A 26,686-nucleotide genomic window follows, 5' to 3' on the forward strand; every position below is an offset into this window, starting at 1 on the left:
TCGAAACCGATTGATATTCGCAGGATCTGGACAAGTTCTAAGCTACACATACATTAATCTTATAATTTTTCTAAAATGTTTTTTTTCTCATTGAACTAACCCTGTTATCCGTGGTGACCAGACAATGCTAAAAAAGTTCGGCAAAAAAAGATAAATAAAAACTAAAGTGACATTCTTTGTAAAATTGTCCATTTGGATAGGTGCTACAAAGTAAAAAACCTCAAATATTTAGATATACATAAGTGGTAAATATCATAAATGAAAAGTTAACTTTAAGTAAAAATTCATAAGCTCTGAATTTCTAAAGCTCTACGATTCCAATTTCCACCAAATCATGAACATACATACAAAGTTAGTAGAGAAAAGATTATTATTGGCCGCCTTGAAAATTAGATGTCTATAAATGACTGGTGGAATAGACAAAAAAATATCCCTACATAAATGAGGGGGGGGGGGGTGCTAGGTGCCGGAAGCTGGTAAACTAAATATTGAGCTAGAATTTTGAAACATAAGCCTAGATTTTCATTTAGATGCATGTAGTACCCATAGGACTAGGCTTATGTACCAAGTTTAAAAATTCTAGCTCAATATTTAGTCCATTTTGCTCCCGATTTACGTGATTCCAACACCCAACACCCCCCTTACCTCTATAGCTGTTACTTATACCTCCATTTCTCCTCCCCTACAAAAATATTATATGCAAAATATTTATTATTTTTGTACCACCACCACCCGCAAGACAAAACTGCGGATTTTTGTAGCATATTTGACCCCTAATTTTTCCCCACATAAACTAGAAAATGTCACAGCAGTAATCAGTTGCGAAGCTGGAATAGTTATTTCTCGCATCCTATTATAAACGGCTTTCCGCGGATATAGAATATACAATTATAAGATTAAAACTAGTTTTTTTAGCCCCGAGATGCCGAAGGCACGGGCTAAAAAAACTGGTTTTAATCTTATGATTGTACATTTCTATATTCGTAGAAAACTGGATATAATACGATGCTAGACATAGTTTTTTCGTATGGATGAGAACCGGTTCCTATCCACTGGATTCGAATAAATACGAGAAAAAAAGTTACCTTCTTTCTCAAAATAAAAGAAAAGTTGGTGCTTTCCCTTAAAGTGCCTAGAGAGCATATACCCCCCCCCCCCCCTGAAAATAAGAAGATGAGATATTGTTTTCTTTATGCCTAACCTAGTAACCACTGAGGTGAGGCGGGGCTTATACCTGCTGAAATTCCCTGTTTACAATTTAACATAACCTAACCTAACCTGACTCAAAATCATAGAGAAAAAAATAAAAGAGAGGAATCGAAGCAACTAGAAGACGAAAATAGGCAGTGGGCCTAGAGGCCTACTCAGCGCTGTTGCCGCGCTAAAATTTATTGCTATTCCACTACTTTTCAAATGGGAGGATTAAAAATTATTAAAAAAATATTTTTTTACTTTTTACTATTTCCATATTTAGGGCAAGAATATTAGATTAGATATTTTCGTTTTAATGTTTTAATTAGAAATTACATAGAATTTTATTTTTATTTAAAAAAATTTGTTCATGAAAGATGAATCCTTCTATTTCTAAAAAGAGGGAAATTTTTTTCACAATGAACATTCAGCTGATTCTGACCGCCCACGGCTGTTTGCTAAATATCGCTTTTCTTTTTATTCACATTATTATTTATGATTGACTTACAAAAAGCCCTGGGCGGTTTTTGATTTTCGTCTGCTTCTAAATTTAGGGATGGGGAAGTAGTATTTTACCATGAAAAAGGGGTGAGTATTCATCCTCTTATCCTTTTTCCTTATGCTCAAAATAAAAAATAAAAAAAAGTTTCTTATTTAAGAATAAGCTTAAAATCTTATTTAGTTTATTTGCACTTTCCGTTTCTAAGTTTTATTATCATAACTCAAAATTTTTTAATTAACTTATTTAACAAGAAAATTTTGTAAAGGAAAACTGTGGTTAATTAAATTCCTTTATCGTGAATAAAACAATATTCAAATTGATAAATTAAAAGAATAGAAATATTTTTTATTTCCCCGTTTTTCACCATCTTATCGTATATACTGTTTTATTTTTAGAACAAACAAAAATGAAATGAAAAATAACTGATTTCAATTACTCATATTGTTCATTCATGACTTCCGATAAATTTCTAATGGCAAAAAAAGTTTCCCATAATCACAAAATTCCAGTCAAATGAAGAACTCAATCGGTTCAGTGATCAGCAAGATCTTTAAAAAAAAACAAAAAAACTTATTACTTTACAAAATAAGATAAATGAAACGCTATGCGCATAGATTTATATTACTTACACCAAATTATCATGTACTCTAAAAAAGTGAAACTTGTATTTGGCTAAAATAACGACCCCCCCCCCCCCCGTTCTTTTCCTTTGTCCATCCCCTCCCCTCCCCTTGGATGAGATATCCATGTTCGCAATCTAAATTGGCGCAATATCCACGTATATTCTATTTCCATTAATATGCGGATGTGTTAATTTGCAGAAGTGAAGTCACACCATTTACACATCTATGATTAATCCGTTGTTTGACATTTGTAAACAAATATTAATCCCTCCCGCTTCCACATTTCAGCCTTGAACTAATTAAAAAAATGTGTGTTATGTGTGTTTGTAGAGTGTCGGCGCTTCTATTTACTTTGCCCTTATAGCTTTTTGTATTTACCTGCTACTTCGCCCCTGGCATCTAGGGGCTCCATATTTGAAGTAAGGTGCGAAAAATTGTCCAAATTCATACCAAGACTTTCATTTTAAACTAAATTCTTAGATAATTATGGGTGGGACATCTGTGTAATTCCAAAGCTAAACTGGTTCTGAGCATTGCTGAAAATTCATGGTTCGTATCATTACAGACAAATTTACTGTGATTAATCTTATAAACATTTCACTATTCACTAAAAGCTGTCTATAATACGATGCTATAAATAACTATTTTACTCATTAATAAATTTAATAAATAGTTTATTTTCCAGATTACTTTGCCTTGCCTAGTAAAAATAATTGGCGTTCTTGTAATTTAGCAAAAATAACTGTTATGTGCGAATTTATACCGCGTTTGTTTATGACAAGAGGGTGTTGAGTTTAAGTCTGTTAAAACTGTGTCATACTAAAGATATTAAAATCTCCAACCCTACTTAATTCTAAAAAACAAATCTATAGTATAAAGTAATAAGCTTTTTTGTCTGTAGCGAAGGATCTCGCTAACCGCTGAACCGATGTGGTTCTTTTTTACAGTGAAGACTTATAGGCTCTGAGGTGGTTTAAGGCTATTTACTTTTAAAAAAAATAAGTCTGGGTATGGTTTTAGGCTATTTTTCTGCCCTTTAGAATATAGAGCCTCTAGATGCTAGGGGAGCAGCCGCTAGTAACTTTATATCTTAACTAGCGGCTTCGCCCCTAGCCTCTAGGGGCTTTGCCCCAAGAGGTTTGATCAACCTAATTTTTCGTATTTTAGATTTAAAAAGAAAAAGTTAAAAAAATATTTTTTTTTTTTTGGGGGGGGGGTATTTTTCATTTTTAGGGGGGTTGGGGGTGTCCCACCCCCCAAGAAAATAGCTTAAAACCATCACAGGACCAGTAGGTATATTCCCTGAAGAGTAGAGCCCAATCCGTTCAGTGGTTACTGAGATCTTAAGCTTCAGACGGACAGACAGACATCGTTCTACTTTGTATTATAGATAAAGAATATTTCTTTTATTTTTGTTAGATTAGAATTATCCTTTCAATAAAAACCTTAGATGTATGTGAATTTATGTAACAATTAGAAATATTTTTTTAAGTTTAGCAATTTTAGCAAGTTCAGAAATTTCCTTGCTTTTTACGATTGGGTTGTCTTTCTAACTAATTTTAAATATTGATTCCTAAGAAACTCTTTATTTGGTAATGTTTGTTTGTCTTATTAGCTACTTTTTTATTTTTGTTGTTTTGAAATTATATTGAAATACTAGCCTAATTTTTATTTGCTTAACCATAATTACAATTTATACCTACTGCATTTAAACTAACAGAAATGAAATATCTAACAGGGAAGCTTAGTGTTGACATATTATGTCAGTTGTTTAAGTCGACAAATGGTTTCAAGTTTCACCAGATTTTCATTCACTCTGATTAAGTGATTCTCGGAGCTGGCTACAATAACGATACCCCAATCCACCCCCATTAACCGATCCCCTCCTTCCTACTTGATACACGAACTGTCTAATAAATGAGGTCCATACTAGCAAGCTATTTACTACAAAAGAGTATGTCAACCATATAACACTTTAACAATGACTTTATATCGTCTTATCCTTATAATAAAGTAACAGGATGTTTTCTGTGTGTTTGTTTGTACCGAAGGATCTCGCTAACCGCTGAACCGATCGGGTTCTCCTTAACAGGGTAGCTTCTCATATGTCCCGGGAAGGTTTATAACTATTTTTTAGGAGGATTTTTGCGCCCCCCCCCCCAAACTTTTTTTACTATTTCTTCTAAAATCTAAAATAAGAAATTTAATTATTAAATTTGACTCTCTCCTCAAGTGCCCCTAGAGGCCTCTAGGGGCGTAGCCGTTAGTATTTAAGAAAGGGATCCCATTATCATTCAATTTCACACGAGAAAAAAGTACATTCAAAAGACTATTTAATGGTTAGCAATTTAAGTCAAGTTCTAGAAATCTATGCTTTAGAGCAAAAACATTTACACTAAGAATATTTTTGCTCAGCTAAAATGGCAACAAATACACACACACACATACAGTAGACATATACACTTACACACACACACACACACACACACACACACACACACACACAGCAGACACACAGACAAACAAAAATTGTTATTGATTAAATATCAATATCAGTTCATATGACATCTTAAAAGGCCTGTTTGTACACTCACTATGATAAAAAAAAACTGATTCTTAATTTGGATAAGTTTTATAATAAACAATTTAACAAGGTAGAATAATTATTTATCGCGTCGTATAATAGACAGCTTTTTCGCAGATGATAAAAATGAAAAATTATAAGATGAAAAATAAATTTTGTTAGCCACAGGCAACTTTATTAAAAAATAAGATAAAAGGTATATGCTAATTGACGAAATATTTTGAGAAATGTCATGAATGTCTGCATAGACGTCCAGGGGGGGGGGTAATGGGGCGATTACCCCCCCCCCGCATTTAAAATTTACCCCTACCCTGGGAGTGCCGTAGGCACCCCCAACCATTTAGGAGAGGGTATTTACCCCCCCAAATAATTTTGGGGGGGTAAATACCCCCCCCCCAAAAAAAATAAAAATAAAATTTTTTGGGGGGGTAAACTAAATTTACCCCTGCCAACAGATTTCAGGGGGGGTAATTACCCCCCCAAGCAAATTTTACCCCCGGGGTAAAAATTTTAGGGGGGGGTAAAAAAAATTTGCGGCGCGCTTCGTGCACCATTTTACCCCCCTTCAAAAATTTTTACCCCCCCCAAAATAAAAAGCTTGGACGCCCCTGAATGTCTGTCTGACATAGCAGCCGGAATTCAAGAACAAATGGGCAGATATTAAAGCCAATTGAAAAGAATATTAATCAATATGTATCTTTGAGCATAATTATCTGTTTCCTAGCTTTGAATTCATTGACTTGATAGATAGAGAGTTCAGTTTAATATCAAAGTGTCAACCAGGGCTCGGCAGCATGTAAGCCTCAGGAAAATCAACCTTATACAGTTTAAAATAACAGCTAGAAGTCTAAAACTGACCCAAATATGATAATCCTTCTCCTCAAATTTTTTTCAAGCATTCAAACGGGTCTAACTTTGAGGCTTAGTCGAGGCTGCCGATCCCGGGTGTCAACTTTAATTCATCTATGACTATAATACATTAGGTCGGTTTTTTAATCAATGTTTTTCAAACAAAGCTTTTATAGAATTGGTACCAGACTGTCCATTCGATAAGGGCTCCCCTGATCACCAACTGAAGCATGTTTGAATCGTCATAACGATTTAAAACCTTGCTGATAGATTTCTATAACAAGTAGGTATTATTATTAAGAATACTTACTTAATACTAAGAATACTTTAACGCTGTTGTATGCACATTTTTAACTTTTTTAGGTAGGTAAACGTTAGCTTACTCTTAGAACGTACTAACCAAAAATATAGGTTAGCTTTGCTACTACAAAAAAATGTAAACAACAAAGAAGTGACATATGAATTAAAAATGTATCTTTTGTTGACCTTATCTTACTTTGAACAAGACAAGGATGATTACAATCAATGGCAACACAGCTTTCAAAATATATATACACTAAATTACCCCTCCTGTAGATTATGATTAGTGGTTGAAACGTTTGGACACTCTACTTAGTGAACCAACCAATTAAATTAAATAAAAGCCCCCAAATTGTTAAGTCAATGAATAAGAAAACGTTATTATAAAACTTTGGGGACTAGTGTATTAAACAGCCAAATATTCCCTCCCTCCATAGGTTAATATGCATGAACTATTGGCTACGCCTCTAGCTAGTGAAGATGGGGTTAAAAACCAACAACTTATACCTACTTGTTTTAAAATTAGCTTTATCATCTAATTGTACATCTTTTAGGAGGCCTGGATCATAAGGTAAATTCTCTGAAAAACCACAACAAAAGCATTAAAACAGACTGAATATCTCGTAGAGTAGTTCAGCTTTGCTGTAAGAGAAAGAACAATTCAAAATTTACAAATTCTGAGAAAAAGTCTGTGTTAATATTACTGTGAAGTAGGCATAATTTGTTAATAAAGATCCATGAAACGGTGATCCAATTTTCTAACACTTTTCCCTGGCAAAAAAAAACGTTGTTGGAACTTTTATTTGACAATAATGATTTGTATTTGAATGTACTAGAAATAATAAATAGACACCACACCCAGTTTGATATCAATCTTATTTGTTAACCAATCAAAAGTGGCGCGAGGTAACAAAAAGTATATTATTTCTTTAAAGAAATTGCTGCGCCCCTAGTCTACATTGAAGTTATCCCTTGGGGTTTGATTTAAGAATAACTATTTTGCCTATAATTTTTCTACATTATCCTAAAAACATTTAATTCGTTGCATGTTATTGTTCAATATTATAGTAAAATTTTATCCTATTATGTAAAGTAACAAGTTTTTTTTGTCTGTTGCTTAAGATTTCGATAACTACTAAACCGATCGAGCTCTCTATTATAGGTAAGCATTATATAAATACTGAGATGGTTTTTGGAAATCAAATTTTCAGATTGAAGTCTTGGGATGGTTTTTGTTATTTTTCTCCCCTTCCCTACCCTCTGGTTCCAAAGCCACTATATGATTGCTAGGTACACAGCCGCTAGTAGGTAATGAAATGTGACATTTATTAACCGAGAGAAAAATTAAGGGACACAATAATTTTTCTTGGGGTTTATTTGGAAATTTGTCGTTAAAAGATTTTAAGCAACTAATAACCAAAGCTAGTTATGATATTGATAATAAAAAATTTTTGCCAACTAGCAACGGTTATTTTAGAATATTTGTATTTGTATATTTTATTGGCATCATGGTTAAGTTGTAGCCTCTCTATAGGTTTTTTCTTACTCACTAAATTTGACCCATTGCATTAATTGCAAGAGGTGCAATGAAATTCAAAAAATTAAAATTTAAAATAAAAATTTACCTCATAGCTTGTTTTATGTACAAATAAGAAGCTAGTAAAAGTGGCTGACTCAGATTATGACGTCAAAAAAATTATCCAATGAGAGGCCACTATGAATATTACCATTGTTGAATTACAGTGTATACTGGCCTCTCATTGGTTATTTTTTTTTGACGTCATAATCTGAGTCAGCCACTTTTACTAGCTTCTACAAATAAAGAATTTATGTCTTAATAATATATCCATTACCTTAAACCTGCTGGGTCCATTCACTGATGTTTTTTTTCCACAGAAAAAAGTTGCTTTAATTTGTTTTCTCGTATTCATTCGAATCCGGTGGATAGGAACCGGTTCTTATCCATACGAAAAAACTATGTCTAGCATCGTATTATATCCAGCTTTCTACGAATATAGAAATGTACAATCATAAGATTAAAACCAGTTTTTTAGCCCGTGCCTTCGGCACTTCGGGGCTAAAAAAACTGGTTTTAATCTTATAACTGTACATTCTATATCCGCGGAAAGCCGTTTATAATACGATGCGAGAAATAACTATTAAAATACTTGATCCTTGTTACTACTAGAGAGAGACATGAGTGGGTGGGTGGCTGACTTTAGGCCACTTTCAAACACCATTAGATAAAAATCAACTTTAAATTATTCAAAAATCAACACACATGATTTACTGATTTATACATATTATACCCACCAAATATCATATAAAACTATTATGCCTCCAATTTTCCGCTAGTCAAAAATTTCTGTTTCTAATTTTAAATTCACATTATGTTGACTCAAAATTATTATAAGGACAATCTTAGCATTGCTAAGTGCCTCCTTTTAGTTAGTTATTTTTAGAATCAATTAAGCTGTTATATTTATTTGTTAAGGTTAGGTTTTAGGCTAGTAAACGCTGTATGTAAAATGTATCAGTAAATATATTCATGGTTAATTTATTTTAACTTTACGCATTTTGTTCTCTAAAAAGCCTAGGTCTAGAGGTTCTTCACAAAATTAATATAAACATTGAATTGAACTAGCACAGCAATAGTAAACTAACTTTACCTTCAAGGAAAAAATATAATGTTTTTCAAATTATTGGTTAAAAAGTAGGTGCACTGAAGAAATATTTATTTTAGCTATTTTTAAAAATTGCATTTTTGTAGTACTACACTTTTGTGGATATTTAGCACCTAGTTTTGTAAATGGTCTGCAACCTTTTTTAGATTCTGTCCAACATTAATCTTTTTTGTATTCAATGGAACAGGTTCGGATTTTCTGAAAAAGAGTTTGTACTTGTATAGATCTTAAGGGATAAGACATTGGATGATATATTAATGTACATCCCTAATTGCGATAAACATTTCTGTAGATGAATATTAGTGGTCGAAAGGTTTGAACATAAGATGTAAGAACATAAGTTTTAAGCCAACAAATGAGAGATCGTGTTTATAAAACTTTGAGGACAAGTACAAGTTACAGTCCAATGTTAGCTCACTTCCTATATATTTTTCCTTATTTATTTAATTATACAATTTTTACTATTCATCTTCTGCTTGACAAAGAGATAATATAAAAGTGTAGGTATTAAAAAAAGCCTTTTAGAATTACAAACAAATAAGAGGGAAGTCATTTTCTAGTAAATCCCGTAAAGGTGTGTGTTATAAGGCCTAAAAATAGTAGTAGAACGATAAGGTGCTCTATATAGTGGTATTCCCTATTGAATAGAACAATAGGGAAATTTTTTTTTTTTTGATAACCGTACCTGGAATATCTATCATAAGAAATTTCTATCAAACACTTTGTTTGGCTCAAACTGACAAAAATTAAAAAAATATATAATTATAATAATAATGTTTTCTATAGGTACAAGGCAAAGGTTAAGACCAATCTATACCATTAAATAAAGGAAGAAGCCATTCTTTACAGGTTGTACGAGCAGTGAACATTACAATGAAACTTTAACAAATCATTAATACAATGACTTAGTGAAACAAACCAACACAGCAAGTTACATACAGACAATTTTGAAAACATTCAGATATACAATCTATATAAGAAGGTAAGAGATTCAAAGTGGAGGTTGCATGTCACATTCTTTCTTAGCTTGTTGTGTAGTATGTCATTTTTAGTTTCAAATCCTATTTTAAAGCCAGAATATTTTTTTTATAATAAAGATTGACCAAAATATAGTTGAAAAACAAGTTAGTTTTTTGATAATGAAAGTTTAATTTACTGAATTATATTTTTTTAAATTTTTGTCAGTTTGAGCCAAACAAAGCGTTTGATAGAAATTTCTTATTTTTTTAAGATATTCCAGGTACGGTTATCAAAAAAAAAAAAAAAATTCCCTATTGTTCTATTCAATAGGGAATACAAATATATAGAGCACCTTATCGTTCTACTACTATTTTTACTATTTTAGGCCTTATAACACACACCTTTACGGGATTTACTAGAAAATGACTTCCCTCTTTATAGCAATTGTAGAAGAGGACGATTGTACATGACAGACTTTTAAACAATCATTTAAAAAAGGTGATCTGAACAATGTTATAGGGTAAAGCGGGGCGATCTCGGTTTTGAGGTGAAGTCGGTATTTTTTTGACCACCTTCATTAAATGACATTTTTCTCTATGTTCTAATCAACTGACAGAAAAAAACATAAAATCAAATTTGTTCCTTATTAAATTGCCTACAAAAAAGTAATTTTTGTGAGATGAATTTTTAGGGTACTTATTGGGTCTTAAAGTCGGACAACAAAAATTTTTTTTTTCGATTTTTTTGCTTCGGCTGGAAAAACGGTCATTTGGACAAAAACTGGTAAGAGCTAGAGCTTAGACGTCTTCAGGGGACTTATTAAGAATCTAATGGGCTATTTATTTCCGTTTAAAACTTTAAAAAAGCTTGTATAGTTTTTTCTTAAATCGACTAAAAGTGAAGCGGGGCGAACTGGGTTTTTTCACTTTTTATACTAACTTTTTCAATTTTATATAAAAAAGTGAAATTTTCGAGAAAAAAGTCAAATTTCTCATACTTTGAAAAAATTTATTTTTTTGTAGAAAAAATTGTTTGATCTTCATAAATTTTTTTGTGAATGCTCTTTATTACATTTAGCAACTTTAACCTTTAGGGCATGCTGTAATTAAATCAATATGTCATAGGTTTTTTGAAGCTGGAAAATCGACCACAAATTTTGCCAAACTTTTCTTTTTTTTCAACTTGATTTTTTAAGGAAATTTTGCTAATAGAACTATTTTTTTTTTGGCCAAATCTATTCAAAATTGCCTGAATTTTTAGGATCAGGCCTTAATAGTCATAAAAAGTTATTTTTTCTAGTAGTATTTTTTGTTTTTTATCAAAAAAAATTTCGAAAAAAAAGTCAAATTTAGTGTACTTCGGAAAAATTATTTTTTTTGGTAGAAAAAATTGACCTATTTTAATAAAAATTTTTGTGCATACTCTTTATTACATTTAGCAACTTTTACCTTTTGGGCATCCTGTAATAAAATCAATACGTTATCGATTTTTCGAAGCTTGAAAATGCCCTACCGACTTCGCCTCAAGGCGGGGCGAAGTCGGTGCCGTTTTAGAGATCAATTTTGACAAACTTCCCAAAGTCCTAGGTTTACGTCCTTTTAGGACCTGATCGACTTTTCCGAGATCTTTCTACTGGTCTTGGTCCCATTTAAAAAAAATAATTTTTACGATTTGCAGGTTCAAAAAACCGAAAAAAACACCGAGTTCGCCCCGCTTTACCCTATACTTTTCAGGTATTTTATAGACTGCCTGAATTTGTCTTAATCGATTCTTAGTAAAAAAAAACATTTGTAATTTTGAATAAAATCTAGACTAGTTATTCATCGCATCGTATTATAGACAGCTTTCCGTGGATATTAAAATAAAAAATTATTAGATCAAAACCAGTTTTGTTAGCCTCGAGGGGACGAAGTTCTGGTCTAACAAAACTGGTATTAATTTTTTGTTCTTTTTTTTTAATATTTGTGGAAAATTATCTCTAATACATTGCTTTAAGTATACATGCTATATTCAACGCTATCAGTATCCAGTATGGCTGAGAACCGGTTCTAATCCAGCGGATATTAATCGGGTTCAAAGCCATACATAAAGTATTAATTATTGCTAGAAACTCTATTATTAAGACTAGAATCCTTGCCAATTAATTTCAACTTTATAATGACAATAGTTCAATAACAAAATTATTTATATCATTTAAAAAATGTGATCTTAATTTCATTTATTTTTCAGGTATTTTGTGAACCTACCTGCTGAATTTGTCTCAATCTATTCTTGGCAAAAAAACATTTGTAATTTTGAATAAAATCTAGACTAGTTATTCATCGCATCTTATTATAGACAGCTTTCCGTGGATATTAAATTGAAAAATTATAAGATCAAAATCTGTTTTTTAGCCTCGAGGGGACGAAGTTCCGGCCTAACAAAATTTTAATTTGATGATATTTTTTAAATATTTGTCGAAAATTATCTGTAATACATTGCTTAAAGTATACATGCTATATAAAATGCTATTCAGTATGACTTAGAACCGGTTCTAATCCAGCGGATATTAATCGGTTTCGAAGCCATACTAGAAAAAGTATTAGATATGAGCTAGAAACTCTATTATTTAAGACTATAATCCTTGCAAATAATTTCAACTTTATAATGACAATAGTTCAATAAAAAATTATTTATAAAAAACAGTATACAAATTGATGAGGTATATTCCACATTATTATGGAGATAAGAAATAAGTTTACTCTACTTTTTAGTTATTTAGTCATGATTAGGAGCATGGAAAAGTGTTCATTAAAACAATAAATAGAAAAGACACAGACACAGTTCTGTATTTTAATAATGTTATAGGAATTATGATTGGATTTGGGTAAAAATGTAATTCTAGTAAATGTTTCTGAATTCCTATAAGCCACCTTAATTTACGAATTAACCTGTGGAAGTAGTGGGGGGGGGGGGGGGAGGTGATTCTATTTTCAAATAATCAATAAATTTTTCCCTTGTACCTATACCTAAACGATGGTGACTTTTGTATGTTTGTCTAAACTTACAACTTTTAGTCATCAAGTTTATCATGAAAGATAAAGAAATTTTCATAAAATGACGAAATATTTTTATTTTTCTGACCTTGATGACCTAATTCGAATTAAAAATGTTAAGAATGGATAAAACTGTTCTTGCTAAAGCGAATCTTTTTTGTATTAAAGTTTTTAATTTATATTTCTTACTAAAGAAATCTTAAACAGCTGAACTGGTTATCCTAATAATGTATTATGCATTTTATCATTGTATTAATCAATATAGTATTACTTGGATGTTGAACCAGATTGTCATGTACTTTGATGAAGTATTGCTCGCAGCTTGCTAAAACAACGCCCCCCCCCCCCTCCTTCCCCCGTTATGAAAGAAATGACCATTAAATAAGATCCTTATTAGCAAGCTAAATTGAAAACAAATTTTCCTTTACCAATATATCCACGTATATCTATATCCATTATTATATTGTAATGAACCTCTGTATGTTGCTGTTATGGATGTTGTACTTCTTGTTTATTTGACAATGACATTAAAAAAAAGGATTAAAATTTCCCTTGTTCCAAAGTACAATGTAACTTTTGTTCATTATATGCAAATTTAAAAAAAAATTATTATCATAAATTTCCTTATTTAAGGGGAAAAATATTCTTCATTAAGAATGTCTTTACTTATTTTAAAAAATTATGAATAAATTAAATTTTATCTAATAAAAACATTTCATGTAATCGTTGCGGCCATTTTTAGCAATCATTAGACGAAATGTATGTATATTTACTGGTCTAGGTTAATAAGTTACAATAGCTATTTGAATTTGGAAAAAAATAATTTGTTTTTCATTGCTCTTTCCCTCTATCCCTGTTAATAAAACAATGCATATAGTCAAGTGTAAAAAATGAAATGTCTTAGTTAAAATTGCATAATAAAAACAATTAAGAATATGTTAGTTAAGAATATAAATGAAAATATAAATAAGGCCATAAGTAGCGTAGAATTTGATAAAAAAAAACAAAAAAACAACGTCAATATATCTTTTGAATCACTTATTTAGATTTTATTATTTTAAATCAAATTTTTTTGAAAAAAAATTTACACTGAACAAGATAGATACATTTTATATCCTTACCGATCGTTTAGTGACCGTCGGACGGACAGACTGAAATATCCAATTTATATAATAGCTACACTTTCAAGTATATTTTTTTATGAAACATAATGAGATTAAAATTTAAGGATAACTACAGGGTGCACCACATAAATCCGGACTTTTTCTTATTTTTAAACAAATAAACATAAAATCGTCAATTTTAAAGATTTTATTGAATTTTAAAAACTGGGAAGCAACCTAGGTATATGACTATTAGATTATTTAATAAAATCGCCGCTAGCCTCAATCACCTCCTCTACTCGCCCCCTGAACCGCCCGCCGACCCTGGTCACCATGTCCCTGTTGAAGCAGGCGAAGTTCTCCATGATAGAAGCAATGAGAGAGGTATTTTTGGTATAGGCCCGTCTATTGGTTCATGCTTTAATGGCGCTCCCGGCCCAAAAGTCTATTGGATTATGATCGGGGCTGCTGGGAGGCCACATCTCCTTAAGGACGTGAGTAACCGCAGGATCCAAATTAACCCATCTTTAAAGGTACCCTTTTACACGACGGCTCTCATTTGGGCCACAGTTAAGCTAAAACAACGTTTTATATCTTTTTAAAAATGGCATGAAGATTAAGAAAGGGTTATCAGCGCAATACATAGTCTAAAACGAGTTTCAAGGTTCCACATGGGCCCCTGAAGTCAAGAACCGAAAAATTTTCAAGCTTTGTGACGGTTTTGACATCTTAAGATCTACCACGATCCACTTTGTCGGAGTACTCCAGCCAAGTCAGCTGGGATAGAGAGCTCTAGCCTTTTCTAGTGTTTTCCCTAGATATCTGATAGTATCTCCAGCAAGTTTCATTAGTCCATCTCACCTACAGATGGGCTGAGGTCAGATTTAGTAGGCCCAAGTCATAAATCCACGGTAAATTATCTGCGCAATTCGAATCTGCCTTGTTGAACATATGCGCGGCCAGCTCGGCGTACACGTCCTCCATCGCCCAAAGATTTACATGGGCAAAAAGGTCATTACCTAAGCTTTTTATAGTGGGGTCAAACGTCCTGATTGGTCAAGTAGTTTCGGCGCTATGGTCGTTTTAAAAAAGTCCGGATTTATGTGGCGCACCCTGTATGTGTTTATATGAATTTCTTTAAAACGAAGCATCTTTACAAGTCTTATTAATGGGTTTTTGGTAAGTTTATTATATAAGAACCTTAAAACACAATAGGTATATTGTACTAAACAAGGGCTATATTATTATTATATAATAATTTCAGTAATATATCAGCTCTGATCAATTTTACAAAATACTTCCAGATTCATCAGAGACAGATAAATTGAACTTCCTTTCAACTTGTTTGTTAGAAAGGCTTTGCTCTTCCTGGGGGATAACTTTCTTTTTATGAATATTATCATTCTTGTTTTTAAAAACAATAATTTAGACAAGATAAATTTATTTTTTCATTGAGTTTGCAAATTTTGATAACAAGATTACGAGTAAAAAGATTTAAGGATAAATGTTAAGCCATTATATCAATTTGAATTATCTAATGATTGGAGTACCTATTGTAAGAAATAGTTTTTGTTTGGTCATTTCTTTTATATAAAGTAACAATCTTAGATCCTGAACTGAAAACAATAACCTTAAAAACAATAACTTTTTACTGGTAAGAAACGTTAAATGCAATATCAGCCTGTCTTTGATATAATGCATCCAAAAATTTAAATTAATAGGAAGACTATACCAGACAAGTCTTAGAGTATATGTATAGCATTTCTATTTAAAAGATCCTTTTATATAAAGTAGTAAGGGTTCTTTTGTTCGTCCGCCAAGATCTCGCTAACCACTTAACCGATTGAACTCTCCATTTTGGGAAACTTCATATTGGTCAGTTTTAAGGCTATTCTTTACAATAAGCTTTGGGATGGGTTTTGGCTATTTTTCTGATTCCATGGAATACAACTAGATGCTAGGGGCTCAACCGCTAGTTATTCAAATTGAAATAATAATTCTGTTTTGTTTAATTTTGAATATGTTTTAGCTGCATATATCACTCAATAAGAATATCACATTTTACTTGATCTAATTTTTAATTTCTATGCTACTATAAAGCTGAGCGTGTCCGTATGTATGTAGGTACTCTTTCTTGTTTCTTGTCAAATATGAAAAAATTTTCAAATATGATTTAGTGTTGTTAAAAAAGTGTGACTGCTTTGCTTCAATCTTTTTGACCCATAATTTTAAATCTTATATAATTTTAATGTTATTTCATGAAAATATGCTGTTATACAGTTAGGGAGTTGAATCCATTTTTATAGAAGCAGAAATATAATCTATGATTATGGTTTGGACCCTCTAAAACTGTAATCTACCCTTCCACTTTCCCCTCTCTTGGTGAAGATATCTTCAACGCCGATACAATTTTTGAAATATAAGATTCCACTTTTGTCTCTCTTGTTGAAGATATCTTCACCAAGAGAGGCAAAAGTGGAATCTTAAATTTCAAAAATCGTATCAGCGTTGAAGATATCTTCACCAAGAGAGGGGATAGTGGAATCTTACATTTTAAAAATCGTATCGGCGTTGAAGATATCTTCACCAAGAGAAGGGAAAGTAGAATATTACATTTCAAAAATCGTATCGGCGTTGAAGATATCTTCACCAAGAGAGGGGAAAGTGGAAAGGTAGATTACAGTTTTAGAGGGTCCAAACCATAATCATAGATTATATTTCTGCTTCTATAAAAATGGATTCAACTCCCTAACTGTTATATTTATCAAAACCGAAAAAAGAAACTATCTAATATTGTTGTGTTACTAAAAATAAATCAATCCTTGTTTCACTGAAATTTAATGAAAATATAGAAATGAATATGAAATTTATAATTTTGATAATCAAAATGTGTTTTTGTTCCTCATAGAAACAATTGAATTAAACATTTTGTATAGAACAAAGAAGACAATAATCAAAAGCAACTTGTTATTAATATGAAATTGACTTTTCCAGTATTTTTTCCCGATAATTTTCAACAACTATCAGAATTCTGTTGAACCGGTACGGAAATAATGAAAAACTAAGCACTTAATAGAATGGTTGTTGCCAGAAAAAAAAAGGAATCTTAAGAGATAAGACAATAAACGATATATTGTTTTCTCGTATTCATTCGAATCCGGTGGATAGGAACCGGTTCTCATTCATACGAAAATACTATGTCTAGCATCGTGGTAGGCCAGTATACAATTTATTTGACCAATGGTAGGCCAGTATGACGTCATTTTTAATAGACACCATAGAAAGCTTCTTGAAAGTTAGACTTTGTAAGTTTGAACCAACCAATTAAGATTTATTAAATGTTTATAAAGATTTCAATTTCATCAATGATAAAGCGTGATTATAAAACCTATAAGTTTAATTTACAGTCCAATGTCCCATGCAGATAGAGGTTGGTACTTAAATTATATTTTTTTGCTCTTTAGCTTTTTTAAAAGTCATAAATCAATCACATTCCAAATCTTTGAAATATCTTAATTTGTCTCCTTTTAATATTTACTAATTAAGTATAAAAGTTATTAACATTAAACATACTTCTAAATATTATGGCCTATTTATTTTTCCTGTACTTTGTGTAAACAAGAATGAATCTACCCAATGACATCGCAGCTTGGAACAGAATAACTTAATACTCATCTTTTTACAAGGTTTGGGTTCTGACACTTTTGCATGAGTATAGGCTTTGTCTTTTTTCTTCAAATATGTAAATAACATTCAAGTAGATGCATATCTTGTTTATAAGTTGACCTCTAACTCTTTAAAAAATATTTTCTTCCTACTTGTTCAGAGACCACCTGGAGGCATGCAGCACCTGAACCTGGAGGCCAAATTAAATTTTATTAAAATTAAATTTTATTAAAACTCCACCCCAAAAGGAATCTTTTTTGCCAAACAACCTATCCTCTCACTTCTAAGACAAAGCCTATACTCTCTGTTTAAGCAAAAGTGTCCAGAACCACCCCCCCCCCCCAAAAAAAAAAAAAAAAAAAAATTTTAGAAGCTTTGTTTTAAAATGATCTATTGCCCTTAAACTTATCTTTTACTGGATATAGTTAAATTTCCAAACTATAATTGTAATGCAGTCTACTGTTACGTTTTAATAAACAAAGAAATATATTTTATTATAGAGAAGCTATGCTTCCTACTAACAAGACACATAAAATGGCCTATATTCGCAAAAATTTTCAAGGCTTAAATTTGCAAAACATGAATGATGACATACAATAGTAGCGCAACTCTAAAAAATATCTGAAGAAATTTCCTAGAAAGCTATAAATTAATTCTTTTCTTCGACATTTCTTTATTTTCCTATTTAACACGTTTAGCATAATATTAAATAATGTTCATTTTTGATCGACGGAAAAATCCGTCTAACAAACAGACATACTTTGCTAAACGAGTGAATTATAGAGTAGCTGAGCCACCAAAAAAATTTGCAAAAATATGCGCGAACAGCTTATGAAGAATAATGATTTGCTGTCAACAAGATAACTGGATGTTTTAGTGATCAGATAAGCACATCAGTTTTGCTTAAAGGGACACACAGTACTTTAATTTTATTGGTCGCTTGTTGTGGAAAAACTCAGGGAGGGGGGGGGGGCATAGGGCTGTTAATTACAAAAGTCCCTAAAGTTTTATAATACTGTTTTCCTATTCGTTGGTTTTACAACTTTTGGGACTTGAATTTTGTTTCGTGACACTTAGTTGAATGTCCAAACGTTTCAATCACTAATTGTAATCTAGACATTAGAACATAAATATAACCCCCATTTTTAATTAACACTTTATCAAAATTAAAATTATAGGCTTTTTCGACTTTGAATTTAAAAATCCTTAATCAATTGAGTCACCCATCATTTATAAGCCTACAAATGGCAAAACGTTTTTACAAACGTTAGTGGTCAGAAAGACCCTTTTCCCTATGAGTTTCATCCTGTTGAATATTAAAGGTGTGATGATTTTTATTTTATTACGCTTAGAACACCTGCCATACTCAAGTTCAGTCTATTTCTAGTGGGCTCTGGTTAAGAATGGTTATATAAAAAATATTTTTTATTAGGGAAAAAATATGTCGAATTTTTCTTGATTTTAGGTCGGAGCCGGAGCCGCACCAAAATCAAACGGCTCCGAAACGCTGCTTTCCTGCTACAAACCTCAAATACCAGTAGTTTTATACAACTTAAAAGCAATTAAATTTTTAATTAACTACATTTAAAAGTTAACTTTCAGAATTTCCTTTAAATCATTCACACATTTAATTAAATTTCTGTCTTATTTTTCTAATAATAATATAAACATTTTTTTGTGAAATATTTAACAGTAATCTTATTGTACCGTACACAGGATCAGTTTTACTTTTTTCTTGGTGAATTTTAAAGAATTAAACAAACTTATTAAGAAAGTTTACAAAAATATAATTTTTAGTGAAATTTACAAAGCTGCAAGCATGCAATTGCTTGCTGCGTTACTATAAAAACCACTCAGGGAGTTAAAATGGACTGTAAATAATGTTCTCCCCTTCCCAAGTTTATTAACTTTGTAAGGTTTGACTTTGGGTTGTACAAAGTAACAGTGTCAAATCCTTAACGCCAATGATTTTTTTTTTAAATGGGTGGCTTTGAATATCATAAATGGGGGATAAATTAATTTATCATTAACAGTCCCATCCCATAAGATCACTGAAATCACTAGAATTCTTATTTTCTTAGAACCAGATGAAATTAGTTATACTGAAAACTGCATAAATAAAGTGTTTTTTTTATTAAACTAGGCCACTTTAAGTGATTCCAAAAAGCATTATCACAGCATTTTTATGATTCCTTTGAAAAAGACTTAGAAAATTGCAGGAAATTTTATATAATATGGTATCTTATTAAAATGACTATAATTGCTATATGCTGCTCGGAGATTTATGTCTACTAAATTTTAACTTTTTAAAAATTAAATTTTAGTTATACACAAAACGGCTGTCAACTTATTTTATTCACTAATATTTGAACTACGCTTTTGACAATTTGTTATCCTTGCTGGATTATAAAGAATAAGCTTATCTTGCAAAGAAAACATGCATATATTTTTATTTTTGCACTACAGTGTGGAATTTGGCAATATATTGTTAAAATTAAAGGTTTTCTTGAGTTAATCAATGAATAAACATTAATTTCTCAAGATCAAAGATAGTCTATACTTGGATAAGCTCTTATTTTGCAGTGTTAAAAATGAAAAAATGTAGGTATCAAGAACAGTCAAATATTTCAATCATTTAAACTTTTTATTTACCTAATTTTAATTATGTAATGTTTGACATAAATTATTAGATTTAATGATCCTTATAGAATGTACTGTGTGGAGAACTAAAAATGGACATAAATATAATCGTTAAAAATCAATTAAAATGACTTTATTACTTTCTATTTTTTCTTTAAAATAGAGACGTATAGTTACATAACAAAGGTTGGCAAAATCTTGTATCTACAACAACCTCCCCCCCCCCCACCCCCCCACCCCCCCCCCCCCGTCAACTCCCAAGTTGAAATATATTAGGGGGTGGGAGGTGAGGGAACGTCTTTGCGATGCTTTATAGTTCATTTCTGTAATAGTCATGTAATATTGCTAACAGGATCGGAGCTACTCTATAGCTATATTATGAACAATTTAAGAACATAACTTAACTTATGAAGCAACATTGAAAAAATATATTGTGGGTATATTGTACTTTCCTGAAAATTGTGGGATTGTCACAAAAAAAAGTTCAAAGAAGCTTTGCGAATTAAAATTTATTATTCCTGCCTGTCTACAAAAATGTATAGAAGTATTCTTAAAAAATAGAAATAGTGACAATACAATTTGTTTTGATCCTGTAGTTAAATATTGGCCTTAATGATTGTTGAAGTTTTTTTAAAAATATATGATGGAAGTAAAAAATTAATATTTAATTTTTATTTAAATTAGTATTTTTTCTTTTAGGGAAGTTAGATTATGATTTACTTTTGACTGTTTAGATGATCCCAAAAAGCAACAGCTCTGTCAGTCAAAACATTTGATAGATATTTTGAAACAAAAATCTGTATCTATTTTGCCATCCTAGTGTTATCTGGCATAATATGTCAAAGTTACACAGAAATAACATAACAAAGATAGCATTATCCCTTCAAAACCACCATTTTTTTTACAAGCGAATTTATCTCAAGATGACTTTTTTTCTGAATTTCTTTTTGTGTAAGTCTTGGAGTTCCATACAAAGTCCAATTCTTCTATGGCAGGTACCAAACGCAAGGATAATGATTTGGCCAAGGCAAATTTGATCATCATTAATATTTACACTTCACAACCCAATTAGAAATTAAAGACACCAAGGAAAGGTAGCAATATTAAAGAGTATGTTGTTAAACATTGTAATGTTAATTATTCTGGTCCCAAAAACTTCATAATCACCATCTCGTTCAATAATACCCCTTCAACCTACAATTTTTATCTACAGATGGGTTAATTTTGTTTATTATTAGGGATTGTACATTGATTTATCGTCCATTGTTCAATAAGAACCCTGCGTTTTCAAAAATCTAGTGGCTATTTAGCTAACGCAAAAATATACTAATTGTGAAGAACACCATTAGCAGAAAAAAGAATTTGTGCATATATTTTTTGCAGTGTCCTTGAAATGTTTTTCACAATTTCTTTGTCATACATTATGACCCCTGCTTCATCAACGCAGACAAAGATTTATCATAAGAAAATAGCTTTAAACCTGTCTAAGCCTAATACAGATACTTTATTTTTAACAAATAGGTCAAGCCGTTTACAAGATATAATCAGAGAAATATATAAGAATATAGGATTTTTTTAAAAATTTCAATATAATATTAAATTTCCATTATAAGGCAAATTATAATCTAATAATAATCTAATGAAATTCTGTAATATATGTCTTTGTATCTAATGTACCCCCTTTATATTCGTTATTTTCCTTGAGGCCACCAGAGGCAATTGAGATTGGAGAGGGGGTGGAGGTTGACCCCGCTCATATTCATTTTATTTTTTGGTTGGGTAGAGTAATTTTTTCTAGGGTTGATGGTAACTACCCCAAAAATATTTATAAACTTTTCCTTGACCTATGAGAAGCATCATTGTAAAGGAGAACCATAGCGGTTAGCGAGATCCTTCTTTACAGACTAAGAGACAGATAGACACCCTTTTACTTTTATATAGGGATTTATGAACCTTCTGACACTAGTTTCAAAAACAACTTTATTTGTTTTTCAAAGTAGTTTTTTGTTATGGGATTTTTACTGTTAACTATTCTAAACACTTTTTTTACTGAAAAGGAAATTGCCCTTCCCGCTAAGATTTTAAAACAAGAATAATTTTATTAAAAAATGGAAAAAAACTTTTATAAGGGAATTTAGAATTGATATAGTGGGTTCTAAATACATATGGCTTGGGGGGAGGGTTAGTGCATAGTCTATTTTTCAATTTTAGGGGTAGAACAGAGCCAATGTGTTTCTGTGGAAAATAGAGAGTAGCTTTGTTATTAGAAATGTTTTGTGTCCACAAAAAAAATCTAGGAGAAAGTCATTTGAATTTGTCAATGAATAACTCTGTTGAATGTAAACATAAATAGGCAGATAGATTGGAAGATAGATAGATAAACAGATAGACAGACAGCAAGTAAGACATCCATAAACTGACAGATGGAAAAATAGACTTTCAGACAGACACATACATACAGAAATATAGATAAGTAATAAAGTTATTTTTGTTTTGATTAAAATCGTTGTAATTTTAATCCAATAAAAAGTGTAAGCAATTAAAATGATTTATTTTGTTTTTAAAGCGGAGCTTCTCAAAGAGACAATTGGCTGTATTATACTAGCCCCAAAAGTTTTATAATAACGTTTTCTTATTCTTTAGCTTAACAACTTTGGGGACTTTAGATTCGATGGTTGATTAGGTTGGGTGTTCGAATTAAACACTAATTTCATTCTATAGAAAGGGTAATTTTGTGTATCATCATTGGGGATGTAGGTCAATTTATCGGGAATTGTCTTATCCCTTTAGATTCTTGTAGCTTCTCTATACTTCAATATAAAGAACAAAATTTAAAATTTGATCAGGAATTTTATTGATTTTGTGATCCTTGTTATTATTTTATTTTACTAAATACACAATTTGATTTGCAATTAAAATGATTTATTAGATAGTAATAAGTTTCAATCTCCATTAATTTTATATTTTAACCTCCTACTAGATCTCATAATTTTTTGGTATACAGGGCGACCACTGCATACTATATATACTATTTATACTATATAGGATGAATTTGGATACTATATCATACTATATGACAAAAAATTACTATATATACTATATATTATTACCTATATTTGACCAAAATTTACTATATATACTATATAATATTACATTTATATAATAAAAAACGAATATTGTCAGTTTTCCGACAACGCCTCTTAAGAAGCGTTTTGTCTAATTTTCACAGTAGGTTTTCTCCTATTTCTAGCCCCTGCGTTGGCTTTTAATATACTGTGATACGACAAAAATGCACAAGGCTCTACAGTAACAAAGAGATGAAAAAAATCCCTTAAGATATATTTTTGTTTGTAATAATGATTTAAATATCTGTTATTTTTCATAGAATTAAATTAAGGGTGAGGGGGAAGTTTTGCCACTTTCGCTTACTCCGTGATTATTAGGCTAGGTATTAATGTGAGACTATAGGTTATTTGGGATAAAAGTTTACTTTTGGTTAGTATTTCACATATATTTAATATTTTTTTGGATAAGTCTCCAGGTTCAGATGCTGCAGGCTAAAAGGTGGTTTCTGGACAGGTAAAAAAATTGTTAAATTTAGAGAACAACTTATTAAGCAGAATATACATCTTTTAGGATGTTATTAACATATCTGAAGAAAAAAATTAAAATTGGCCTCCAATTTTTGGTCCTGCAGGCCACCAGGTCCACTCTGGACTGGTAAAAATTCAAATTTTTAGTTTAAAGAGTTAGAGGTCAACCTATAAAACAGAATATGCATCTTTTTGGATGTTATTAACATATCTGAAAATAATTGAAAATTAGCCCCCAGGGTCAAGCCCTGCAGGCCTCCAGGTCCCCTCTGGACAGGTAAAAGAATCAAATTTTTTATTTTTTGAGGTCAACTTATAAAACAGACTATGTATTTCCTTTGATCTTATTAACATATCTGAAGAAAAAACAATATGAATAGGCCTCCAAGTTCAGGTCCTGCAGGCCTTTAGGTTCACTCTGAACAAGTAAACAATCAAATTTCTTATATGAAGAGTTAGAGGTCTATTTATATAACAGAATATGCATTTTTTTGGATAATATTAACATGTCGGGATCCAAGTTCAGGTTCATTCAGGACAGGTAAAAGATTCAAATTTCTAATTTGAAGTTAGAGGTCAACTTAAAAAACAGAATATGCATCTATTTGGATGTTATTAACATATCTGAAGAAAAATTTAAATCCGCCATCAAGTTCATGCCTCCAGGTCTTCTCTGGAAAGAGTCTACATGGAGGCCTGCAGCACCTGGACCTGGAGGTCAATTGTATTTTTTTTCCAGATATGTAAATAACATCTAAAAAGATGCTTATGGTGTTTTATAAACTTACCTCTAACTCTATAAATAAGAAATTTTGATTTTTACCTGTCCAGAGTCCATCTGGAGGCCTGCAGCATCAAAACCTGGAGGTCGATTGTCATTTTTTCTTTAAACATATAAATAGCATCTATAAAGATGCTCATGTTGTTTAATAAATTAACCTTTAACTCCTTAAATTTAAAATTTTTATTTTATTCGTGTCCAGAGTCCACCTGGAGGCCTGCAGCACCTAAACCTGAAGGCCAATTTTTTTTTCCTTCAATTATATAAATAACATCCAAATATAAGCTCATTTTGTTGAACAAATATACCATTAACTGTTCAATTAAGGGAAGTTTGTTTTTAACTCTCCAGAGTCTGCAGGACCAGAACTTGGAGGTCGATTAATTTTTTTTCTTCAGTTATGTTAATAACATCCAAACAAGATGCATAGGTATTCTGTTTTATAAGTTGACCTCTAACTCTTCAAAAAAGAAATTTGAATTTTTTACCTGTCCAGAGTGGACCTGGAGGCATACAGGACCAGAACTTGGAGGCCGATTTTATTTTTTTCTTTGGATAAGTTAATAGCATTGAAAATGATGCATATTCTGTATTATAAGCTGGACTCTAACTCTTCAAATAAAGAAAATATCTATAACCTGTCCAGAGTGGACATAGAGGCCTGTAAGACCAAAACTTGGAGGCCTATTTAATTTTTTCTTCATTTACGTTAATAACATCCAAAAAGATGCATATTTTGTTTATAAGTTCATCTCTAACTCTTCAAACAGAAATTTTAATTTTTTTACTTGTCCAGAAACCACCTTTCAGCTAGCCTGTAGCACCTGAACCTGAGACCTATCCAAAAAATGATTAAATATATGTGAAATACTAACCAAAAGTAAACTTTTATCCTAAATCACCTATAATCTTACACTAATACTTAGCCTAAGAATCACAGAGTAAGCCCCTTATTTGTGAAATTGCTTTGATAACAGCTTTGCTTTGAGTTATTAATGATGACGTATATACTATGTATTACTAAATAATTCTAAGTCCGATACTATATCATACTATATGTGTTCAAAAAAATATACTATATATACTATATGGATTTAAAAAATATACTATAAAAATACTATATTTTTTTTGTTTTGGAGTGGTCGCCCTGGGTATATCTTCAAATTTGTGCAGATCGGTGGACGTAGGAAAATTTAGTTTACGTTAAATTATCTAAAAATAGATCCATGATAATTCTAAAAAATTAAAATTTTAAATGATTTCTAGCTGTAGCCTTTAATGTTCAAATATAAGAAATGAACGGAAGATTAATCTTTACCTCACTTATTTTAGATATGTTAAATTTTGCATTTGGTAGATTGGTCATATTTGGGGAAAGGAAAAAAAGTATACATTTGTAGTAATGTGCAAGCCCAACCCGCAGAATTGTAGAATAGTTTCCGTTGACAAATTATAAAATTTCTAACTGTTTGTTATTGATTTAGAACTTGCAATAAAGCAGGTGACACTCATATGTTATTGTATCATATTTGTTCATCTATCTTGTATTGTGTATGATCCATTTATTGGGCCTCCACCCTTAGGTTAGGTTAGGTTATGTAGCTGTTAATTATTGCCCCAGAGGGTAAGAGGCCCGTGCTGAGGCTAGAAATAGGAGAAAATCTACTATGAAAAAAACACGAATCCCGCTACTTCGCTTTCTTTTCAATATCCAATTTTTTTTATAATTTTATTAAAAGCCATAAATACTCATAACTTCTTTTAAATTACAGGTATGTGACCAACAGAACTGGTGACCTTTAAAAATGTGAACTATTCGTGACCTTTGGAAAAACAGAGTGATTGAATGACACTACCCTTGTGATGCCTGTTCAATGGAGATCAGCAATAAAGAGGAAACAAAATTTGAATTAACAAAAGTCATTATGAATAAAATATTATTCAAATGCGGTCATTTTTATTGTAATGTTTAAGATATCTCTAGCAACTAAACTGAACCGATTAATTTATCAATTTTTTGGAAGCTTAACTAGGTCTGGTTTGAGGTTTAGGATGGTTTTAGGCTATTTTACCTACCTTTTGAATACTAAAAATATGATACCAATATTAAACGCTATTCTTATAGTTCATAGTTGATAAAGAAGCCCTACATGTTAAATAAAATGTGATTATTAA

General features: G+C 31.2%; 1 protein-coding gene across 6 annotated transcripts in view; it reads left to right on the forward strand.

Moving 5' to 3' along the window:
• LOC145329033 (rho guanine nucleotide exchange factor 10-like) overlaps nucleotides 1–26,686 on the forward strand; it is a 216,333-nt gene that overhangs the window by 33,623 nt on the left and 156,024 nt on the right. For all 6 annotated transcript variants that reach the window (XM_080173043.1, XM_080173040.1, XM_080173042.1 and 3 more), the window contains exon 2: nucleotides 26,284–26,404. In XM_080173043.1, the coding sequence (XP_080029169.1) occupies nucleotides 26,375–26,404 (30 nt within the window). In that variant the 5' untranslated portion in view covers nucleotides 26,284–26,374. The remainder of the gene's footprint in view (nucleotides 1–26,283; nucleotides 26,405–26,686) is intronic.

Source organism: Acartia tonsa, chromosome 9 (assembly GCF_053477335.1).
Source record: "Acartia tonsa isolate MP-2025a chromosome 9, ASM5347733v1, whole genome shotgun sequence".
NCBI lineage: Eukaryota > Metazoa > Arthropoda > Copepoda > Calanoida > Acartiidae > Acartia > Acartia tonsa.